This window comes from Mytilus californianus, unplaced genomic scaffold, assembly GCF_021869535.1.
Source record: "Mytilus californianus isolate M0D057914Y unplaced genomic scaffold, xbMytCali1.0.p SCAF_8, whole genome shotgun sequence".
Classification (NCBI taxonomy): Eukaryota; Metazoa; Mollusca; class Bivalvia; order Mytilida; family Mytilidae; genus Mytilus; species Mytilus californianus.
In genome coordinates, this window is record NW_026262734.1 from 9,136,056 (window position 1) to 9,146,736 (window position 10,681).

Genomic DNA, 10,681 nt, shown 5'->3' on the forward strand with positions numbered 1-10,681 from the left:
GTTGACCTGTTGTGCACAGTTCATGAGAAACAAACCTATCAGGGAGTTACCATTTGATTTTTATGGGGGGGGGGGGGGGGGGGGGGGGGCTAGGATGAAATTTGAAAAAAAGGCAGGACAGGAGTTTTGAGTAAAAAAAGGCAGGAAGAGCAACCCCCACCATAAAAATCAAATTGTAGCTCCCTTAAAAAATAATTATCCTACCCATTTTACACCGAAAAATAGGATGCCAATTGACAATAACTTGCAGACAAGCTAACATCAGAAACTTGTTACCTGGGGTAATTTATTTTATTTTATTTGGTATCAATTCTAAATCATCTTCATTATAGCTTGGTTCCTCAGAATGCTCCCATGCCGACAAAGTCACATCCTTTAATGTGCATTCTGGGAAAGATGTAACCACAGTGTCATTAAATATATCTGTATACTGAAAATTTTCTGGAAGTTTCTCTTCCTTAGCAAATGGTGCTATCTATTTCAAGTTAAGGAATGTAAATAAAAATGTCTGTACAACCCTTTCCTTAAAAGTAGTCTGGATATGACTCTGAAATTATAATTTGATACAAACTGTAACAAAGTATTCCCTCTCTTACTGGATGACTGCTAATGAACTAAGATCAACTGTGAGAAGCAGACAGAAATAGTTTCCCTCTCAATATTCAAGTAATAATTGATTTATAAAACTTTATTTTTCTAGATCAAATTCCAAAGTACTTTCAAACCCAACTAACTTTATTTCAGAAAACTGAATATATAGATATGTCCAAGAACTGAATTAATGTTGATCTACTGTTACCAGTTGATTACCTGGTTTGAGTTAAAAAAAACAAAAACATTTTCAATATTCAAATGATAAAGACTAAAGGATACACTCAACAAATACCACCAAGAATCTTCCAGTTTTCGTCTTGGATTCCTACAAAAAAAATTTGCTTTTATCATAACAAAGCAAAACCCCCAAAAAATCCAGTTGCATTCAAACAACAAAATAATATTTACATGCTGATAGTCTCATTTCAATAAAAGAATAATTATCTTTTCTAATACATGTATAGTAGCAATTAACGAACATGGAAGAAATTATTACAAAACCCAAGTAAGTTATCAATTATATCATGTATAAAGTATTGTATACATAACTTTAGCTTTAAATGGATTGAGTGTATTAAGTCTACATTTGATTATATCTGTTTGTCTTATATTTGGAATGGTCAGTCTATTTTACTTAGTAATGATATAAATGGTATAGTAAAACAAAAGTTATAAGATACCATAGGTGGATCCAGGGGGGCCCTGGGGTGCCCGGGCCCCCCCTTTTGTGGGAAAAATTTGGTTGATTATATAGGGAATCACTGAAGCATGACTGGAGCGGGGCCCCCTCAGGTCAGTCAGTGCCCCCCCCCCCCCCCCCCCCCTTAGAAAAAGTTCTGGATCTGCCACTGGATACTTTCTACCAGAACTGGTGCAGTGATATGGGTAACTTTTAAAATGTTTGATAGTAATATTTTAACATAAATTGTAAAAGAATCACAAAAAATTAATCCAAACAATTAAAGATCATCAATGACACACCAATTTAATAACAACCCAAAAAAATATATGTAGAGGTTAAAGTATGGCTTTAAATGAAAGTCAAGCTCTAATTAGACCAGAGTAAAAAAAGAACATGACTAAATCTAACATGACTATAAAAGTTCTGCCATTAACACTAACCTTGCTATTGGACAAAAATTTATATAATATGACAATATAAGGTTCATGATCTAGGACCTACAGATGCACTAGTTTTATTAATGTCATTTTTTTCTTTTTCCTAATTAATACCTTTATTAAAATCTGAAGGAATTTATAAAAGATTTATACCAAAAATCAGTTAAAAGATTATTCAAACATCTATCCCCTTGTAGAGTTTAGTAATCATTAATGGCGTATTAACAGCTGGACTGCTCACCTTTCCAGAATATTTGTAAAGCTGTTACCAACAATAATACATTTTGATAGACTACAAGGATTCCAGTTCGCCCATATTAAGTTATTGTACAGACTCTTCCCACAGTGTGGCATATAAAAAAGTGTATTCTCCTCTGCTTTCCTCTTTCCTTCCTAAAAGTAGAGAATATCAGAACTATTCATGAAAAGCTATCTATGAGTTTGACAGTCCCTCTGGTATCTTTCGTCCCTCTTTTACTATGGGAACAAGAGGACAATGTAAAATTTTGTTACAATTTTTGCTAAAATGTGTGGCAAGCCGTTTTACTATTTATTCGAAATTCAAGATATCTTATATAATCTAGTTTTTATATATAAAAAAAATATTTATAAAACTTTATAAGATATCTTATATATTTTATAAAGAAAATTATATGAGATATCATATAAATCATATGAGATATCTTATAAATTATATGAGATATCTTATAAAGTTTATTAGATATCTTGAAGTTAGAATAAATAGTAAAACGGCTTGCCATAAAAAGGTTTTTTTGATAGATAATGGAAACAGTATTTTGTAGAAAGACCATCATAACTATCACAAATTCTTCAAAAGGTAACCTAAAAACAAAAAAATAAGACAATTTAAAGCTACTTTCCTAATGCTTGTAGTTTAACGGTTTGGTTGGCTTGCTTGGTTTGTTTGTATAAATGTTTGCTCAAGCACTGTAATTAAAATAGACATCTGCAATCAATAGATAGGTGGGGCTTCAACTTGTATAAATTATACTCTGCATTATACTTCACATCCAATAACATTTATAAGTATAATATACACAAGCTGAAGCCCTGCCTATCTATTGATTGCAAATGTTAATCTTAATTACAATGCTTGAGCAAACATTTATACAGTTCTAATATTCCTTTGGATTGTTACTATTCAAATTGTCTAATTTTACTATAAGATATTTTCTAAAAGATCTCTTGAATTTTTTCCTTGTTTTCCTATATAATTTTAAACACTTATAAAAAATTCTACAAGTATAGGGATAGTTTCAGCATTTCTGAAATTTCTTACACTTATAATCAAGTTCAATTATAAGTTTCTTAAGGTCATCATTGGTTTATCAATTTTCTTGCTTACTTTTCTTTTTATCTCAGAGGAATGAATATTTTTATTCTTTTTAATTTTCAATGACCAATCTGCAGCTTTTAATACGATAGAGTTAAAACTGTTTGTTAAGCTATTAACATCATGTGTAGTAGAATTTCTGGGGTTTCTTATCATCACCTGAATGTCTAGGGAATTAAGTGCATCCTGAAATTTTTTAGGAGAATCTGTACTCCAGATATATTTATCAGACATTAAAATATTTTCATTATCTATACTATTATTCATGGAGTTATATTTGCATTGTATCATACAAGAAATCTGACAATGATCAGAAAAGAGTGGCTTGAATTTATGTACTTTAAAGTATGTTATATCATTCAGTAGGTTTTCCTGAAGATAAGATATAATCGATTAAGCTACTTCCTAGAGGTTGATGACAGGTTGAAGCCCCATTTATATCTCCAAAATTTCTACCATTCAAGATTCTTTAGCCTGAGGAAATGCACAAATAATGACTTTTGAAAGTCTATGAATAAACTTTATAAAATTGGTTATAAATACGTAACAAACCTCGTTTTCAGGAATTACAGCAAAACCTGCATCTTTCAAGTACATCTCTTCTTCATTGTAAAATTTGGGATCATAAAAATGACAGGAACTTTTGGGAATCTGTAAGAACATATATTTTATCATAAAGTATTTTATATTTCATTATTACTGCAGTAGTATTGTTTTTCCTTTGAAATCTGTTTCAAATAGTCCAGGATTTCAATTGGACTGAGTTCCAGTCACAATATAATATACATTGAACAAAGGAGTAGGAAGGCCTTAATATAGCAGTACGTATATAAAATCATTATATCAAAAACCAACATTTAAGATCTACAAGTAAAGTATCAGGAGCCTGTAGTTCAGTGGTTGTCGTTTGTTCATGTCTGTCATATTTGTTTTTCGCAAATTGTTTTGTTATAAATTAGGCTGTTAGTTTTCTCAATTGAATTGTTTCATTTTTCATGTCAGGGCCTTTTAGAGCCGACTATAGTGGTATGGGTTTTTCTCAATGTTGAAGGCCGTACAGTTGCCTATAATCGCTTACATCCACTTCATTTGAACTTTGGTGGATAGTTGTCTCATTGGCAATCATACCATATCTCCTTATTTTCATATTATATGCATACAAGTATTTAGTTTAGCAAGACGTTTATCTGTTTAGTGTTTGTTTCAGACAACATTGAGAGCTTCAAAACTATGATATGTTTATCTGTTTTAACCATTTTTCCTGTTTAAATGCATTTTTATGGTCTATTTCCTTCTAAAAAAAACATTGGCCTTCCACCAAAATAAATTTGCTATTAAAAGATAGATCAGATACACATCCTTACAAAACATATTATCCTGATTTAGAGTAATTTCTCGCAATTTGATTGGCTGATATTGTCCTAATAAATTTCAGTGCATTTTTTTATTAAGTCAATTCGAATTATCTCCCTTATACCATTGACTTGTTTGTCCCATCGTGACTATTAATAACTCTTAACATGCTTAATAAATTAATGTTAGATTTTTGTTGTTTTTTCCCATAAGAACCAAGAAATGTGTTTAGTCAATATTACCTGAATGATGTCTTCTCTAAGTAAAACAAGAAGAGCTAATTGATATCTAGCTATACAACATTCTGCAAAATGACCAATACCGTAACACACTATTTCATCAATGTGATGGTCTGCTATAAGATCTGGAATATACAATCTGTTGTTACATTGATGCCATTATTATTTCCATTGTAATGTGAAAGTTTCAGATTGAAGACTTAGGAAGCCAATGTTACTGAAAAAAAAGAAATGCACTTTAACTTAAAATGAAGCCATAGTGTAATTATGAGACAGTGCCAGAAACAACCAGGCAGGGGTGTTCATAAAAAAATTACTTTGGTAAAAAATAATTTTTCCAACATAGTACAACATACTGACTGGTAAAATATGTTTTTTATAATTTTATTTCAATTTGACATTTTTATAATGAAACTCAATACAAGAGCTAAAAAGGTGAATTTTCAAGGAAATGTATGGAGGAAAAGTCTTTTTCTAACAGTTCTCATTGATCTCGAGCAGAAAACAACCTTTGGACTGATCTACCTATATGAATATCTAGTACTATGTTAGCACTCCAAAAACAGAAAATATTTTTTTATTTTTTTATTTGTTTTAGGGTCAGATGTCATACATAGGGCCAATCAAGTAGCAGGAACAAGGCCTAGATGTATTTGCATTATACATAGAAAGGTTGGAACTTTTAACATGTTTAAAGAGAACAATGTATATATAGTTGTAGTATTGCTGTTTGCATATAACTAACCTGAGAAGAGAAAAGTGTGTAAATCTAAATTTACATTTATTTATGTTTAATACATGTACCTCTAACTTGACTGTAAAATTCAGAAGCTTTCAAAAGACACCTGAAAAAGAACAAACAAGAACCACTTCAGAGAACAATTCAACATGACAAGAAATGGTAGATAATTGTTAAAAACAACATGTAAACGACAAGAAATGATAGATAATTGTTAAAAACAACATGTAAATGACAAGAAATGATAGATAATTGTTAAAAACAACATGTAAAACATTGTTCTACAAACAGTAAATCACATTTTTATTATATAAGCAATAGATTCTAGATTTATTGCAGCCAAATTAAAAGTATATAATTTTTATTCATTACCTTACCCTTAAAAATGTTAAAATATCACATGAAAATAATAATATAAGTTTTTTTACAAATACAGAATATGTTTTGTTTGATTCAATTGTTTTCAATTTTGCTATTTAATTTATAATGGGAGATAACTTAGATACAAAAATAAAAAGATGTGGTATGATTGCCAATGAGACAACTCTCCACAAGAGACCAAATGACAAAGAAATCAACAACTATAGGTAGCCGTACGGCCCTCAACAATGAGCAAAGCCCATACCACATAGTAAGCTATAAAAGGCCCCAAAATGAAAAATGTAAAACAATTCAAACGAGAAAAATAACGGCCTAATTAATGTACAAAATAATGAACAAAAAACAAATATGTTACACAGCAACAAACGACAACTACTGAATTACAGGCTCCTGACTTGGGACAGGCACATACAGAATGTGGCAGGGTTAAACTCGTTTGAAGGTGCCAACCCTCCCCTAACCTGGGACAATGGATAAGCTACTTATATATAAAGAAATGCAGTGACCTTCAGTGACATATAGACTAGTTGCCTAAATCAACTTCTTTTGGAATCTGTTGGATGAATGTCTCATTTTATATTTTAAAATGATAAAGGAAACAATGCACATTTAAATTTACATATTTTGTTTTTTGTAGCAAGAAAACGTGTTCTGTGACAAGGATTTTTATTTTATTTTCTGAAAGCACATTGTAAGAGCTATAGATATCCAACAGGAACAGATATTATGACATTGTTTATAACAAAGTTTCCAGTGGAACTTCTGTTAGGCGGAACAAATATACGTTGACACATCAAGTATAGAAAGCTATAAATCTGCTTTCGCAAACCATCAGTAAATCGATGCCACCTTCACCCAATTGTATTAAAGCCAGTATTGGTTGCTAATATGACTTACTCATATAGATACAGATGTAGCACAAAAAAAGCTCTGTTACCTGATTTGATTTGATTTTTGGTGTTTTAACGCCACTTTTAAGCACCGTTTTTGGGCTATTTCGTGGCGGCCAGTTTTTATTGGTGGAGGAAGCCGGAGTGCCCGGAGAAAACCGCCGACCTTCGATAGGAAAACTGACAATCCTAGTCAATTAAGATTGGAGTTGAGTGCACCCGCACGAGCGGGGTTCGAACTCACAACCTCAGAGTTGACTGGCTAGTGATTACAGTAGTAACTACTTAGACCACTCGGCCACCGAGGCCCCACTCTGTTACCTGACCCTTATTTCTACTTCTACCAGATAATTGCCACATTGAATCAACAAACTAAATAACTTGACATGACCTTGGGGTGTGCATACAGTCCCTCCCCCTCCCCCATATTGTTTTAATTTAGTTCAGCTTTGTCATTCATGCTCATGATGCTGATACAACCCCAGAAGGGAGAGTGTTTTTATACTTTAAATTTTATTTTTTAAAAATAGCATGATATAAACTACATTTTGACAAAGAATGAAAAATTTCTATCTTTTTATCATTTAGGCAATTTTCAACGAAAGGTTAGAATATTATGCTTTCGCATATCACTTTATCAGGCCATTTCTTACATGGAATCTTGAAGTTTTCTGTTGATTGTATTTCCATCAGTTATTATGTGTTTTTCGGTTGTTGCTTCGGCATTTTTTATAATCATTGGAGTGTTCTTTTTCCTATTTTTACGACTTTTGACAATTTGAAAGTCTGACATTCTACTTTTGAAGATAGCCAAAAAAAAGGTTTGACCAGCTACTTAAAGTACTTTTGTAGTTTTTCGGTATTCGACACTACCATAAGTATAATGAATAGAGTCAAATCCGTATCAATATTCCAAACACGAAACATTTCCGTATTATTTTCATTATTTCCATAGTCCATCATCAGGCGCGTAGCTACGTTTACGTCAAAACGCCCGGGCGTACACATGAACTCTGGAGGGGAAAATATTTTGATCCAAATAAATTAAAGGAACTATTCAAAGCACATGAGCAATTGTAATACTTTCTTCGATGACATGAAATTGAAGATCAAAGTGACGAAATTTACTTTTTAATCAAATGGTATCATATTATATATTTGTTCATTTTCTGTCAAACTTTGAATCTACTGTGAATATTCTCTCAGATTACTATTGTTTAAAGCAATTTAGTATCTGCTGGGATACAATATGTGTGTCTTGCAATTTTATGTTACACCTGACCATCTATGAAAATTAATTATTTCATGCGTCCATTAACGAAATTTCCCCGTAAAAAGGTGTGAAAATTATATGAAGTTAAAATAAATAATAGAACTTGTTTTTTTTCTATTTTTATAAAGTTATGATTGATTTTTTTGTCGATTGATTGGTTTACCCAACATTCCTTTTAAACATATTCTAAAGTAACTGGTTTTGGACATTTTTCTCTAAAACAAAGGATCATTAGATTCCAAATCAACACAATGAAATCAGCATGAAAAAAACCCAAATCAAACTTTAAAAGAGAGGGGAAAGATACCAAAGGGATATTCAATCTCATCAGTTGAAAACAAACTGACAACGCCATTTGAAAAGACGAAAAAACTACGAAAAGACAAACAACAGTACATAAAAGACAACATAGAAAAAAACTAAAAACTAGGCAATACGAACCCCACCTAAAACCGGGGCTGATCTCAGGTGCTCCAGAAGGGTAAGAATATCCTGTTCCACATGTGGCACCCGTCGTGTTGCTCATGTAAGTAAAAAAAATAAGTCTAATTCGGTAGGTCAAATTCGAAGAAAAGAGGACAAAATTGTGGTGACAACAATCGAACATGTCCGTCGTAATCTTTGAAACAGTCCACCAACTCGTGATAGCGATCTTAAAATTTTCGAAGGGATGTTTAACTTCACCACTTGGAACTCTTGGTTTAATAGCTTCCTTGTGAGTAGCTACCTCATTCAAGGAAATCATGATGGGAAATGCAAGTTCTGAAATATCGTATCAACTGGGAGATATATACTCCATATGCAGGTTCTACTGGAATTTTGCTACATAGAAATGGAAAGTTCACAACTGGGAAGCTGAAATCATCTCTTATGTAGTAAAGTTTTGTTCTCAACCGACAAAGTATTTTGCTATTGATGAATTTTGAATGACAGAAATGGTATTTTTTTAACGATAACGCGTGAGCTTCCGGGGCCTCTGCCCTGGGGCCGCTGGGGTGGCTTTCAGACGAGGTTCGTGCGTACACTTAAAAATGGCCTTGCTACGCCACTGATCATACACATGATACAAGAGGGTGTGGATTGGGTTTACAGAATAGAGAAAAATGGTCAAAACAATAAATGAATAGAAAAAATAAATGAGCTAAAAAGATAATGATTAGAGAATAATGGGGTGCAAAAGAATAAAGAATAACTGTGGTAAATAAAAGAATTAGGTGAAATGTTATGAGTGGTTACAGAAAAAAAACGATGTAGACTCTACTACCCCGCTGCATTTTATTCCAAATCTGGATTTTTTTTCTCATAAATTTTATGGAAAAAAAAATCCAGATTTGGGATTTTATATCAATAAAATCCTTGACTTTGACCTTGACTTTATGCCCCTGTCCCAAGTCGGGAACCTCTAGCCTTTGTTAGTCTTGTGTGTTTTTCACTTTTTGGTTCATTTATATGTTTCGGAGTTAAATGTGGCGTCCATTCCGCTGAACTTGACTAGTATACATTATTGTTAAGGGGCCAGCTGAACCCTGCCTCCGGATGCGGGATTTTCTCGCTGCGTTGCCGAAGTCCCATTTGTGGACTTGGACTGTTTTCTACTCTTTGGTGGGGTTTGTTCTCACTTTGACACTTCCCCCGTTTCCATTCTCAATTTTACAGAATAAAGAAATCATATATTTTCAGATAAATTTAAAAGTAAAATAATTTTCCTGAGAATTTTACAGAATAAGCGTATTTTCAGAGATAAAGTAAAATGCACCAAAATTTTAAAAGAATGTAGAAATGATCAATGACCCCCATCCTGAATCTCACACAATAACAATGGGTTTTTTTTATAACTATAATTATACATCTGTGCATGGTGGTAATTGTTAATAAGAGAGAATTGGTGTGATAACAGAGGGAAAAAAACCTATAAGACGAAAGTAAGTCACAGGAAAAGTATTCTATCGATACATTGTATCCCAGGTCGCACGTACAACGGTCTGCTTAACTTGAAAACTGTCCCTTTATTGATTCTCTTTTACCAGGGGCGGATCCAGGATTTTTTAAAAGGGGTGCGTCATTCCCGAAAATTGTATAGATACTGCCGAGCGGAGCGAGTCGAACAAAAAGTCGGACGATTTTATGCTAAAAAATCATGAATAGTGAAAAACATTTTATTTTTTGGGGCAATCATTGAAAGGGGGATTGGGTACGCCTCGGCTTCGCCATATCCTGGATTCGCCACTGATTACTATCTACTACTTGCCAGTAAAAATTCCAATAAGCGCGCCTCATTCAATCACCCAGAAACAACGAATTTTACATCAATCTGACTGCGAAATCGTTTACAGCTGATTTAGTCAGATTGAATTGGGTCTCATTATTGAAAAAAAAAAATTTGACCTAAATCGATATGCATGGTTCTTCCCCTTTTTAGGATTGACTTTAATATAAGTTTGAGGAAACTCAAATTATCATCCCGAAACCATTTTGTTGTCTGCTCTTTGGTCGGGTTGTTGTCTCTTTGACATATTCCCCGTTTCCATTCTCAATTTTATTCCACACTTAAATATTCCTTTTTTACGACAGCGACCTTGAACTTTAACCTTCCCATTTCTTCCATCGGAAAAAGTTTTGGTCCAAATAAACAAGGGAAATTCAAGATTTCACCTGGAAGCGTACGTTAGTTCGAAAAAAAAATATATTCTAGACTATTGACCGCAATCTTCTAGGAACTCGTTTTTACCCAAAATCAAT

At 32.8% G+C, this 10,681-nt stretch overlaps 1 protein-coding gene across 1 annotated transcript; it reads right to left on the bottom strand.

The window, feature by feature from the left end:
* Positions 1–282: 282 nt before the first annotated feature.
* Positions 283–7,531, bottom strand: LOC127710572 (SRR1-like protein). Its single transcript, XM_052216522.1, has 7 exons — positions 7,323–7,531; positions 5,464–5,504; positions 4,663–4,784; positions 3,620–3,718; positions 1,955–2,106; positions 874–919; positions 283–475 (listed from the first exon to the last, which is right to left on the bottom strand). Exons 1-7 carry the CDS (start codon positions 7,460–7,462, stop codon positions 287–289), a joined length of 789 nt encoding a protein of 262 aa, XP_052072482.1. The 5' UTR covers positions 7,463–7,531; the 3' UTR covers positions 283–286.
* Positions 7,532–10,681: the final 3,150 nt, after the last annotated feature.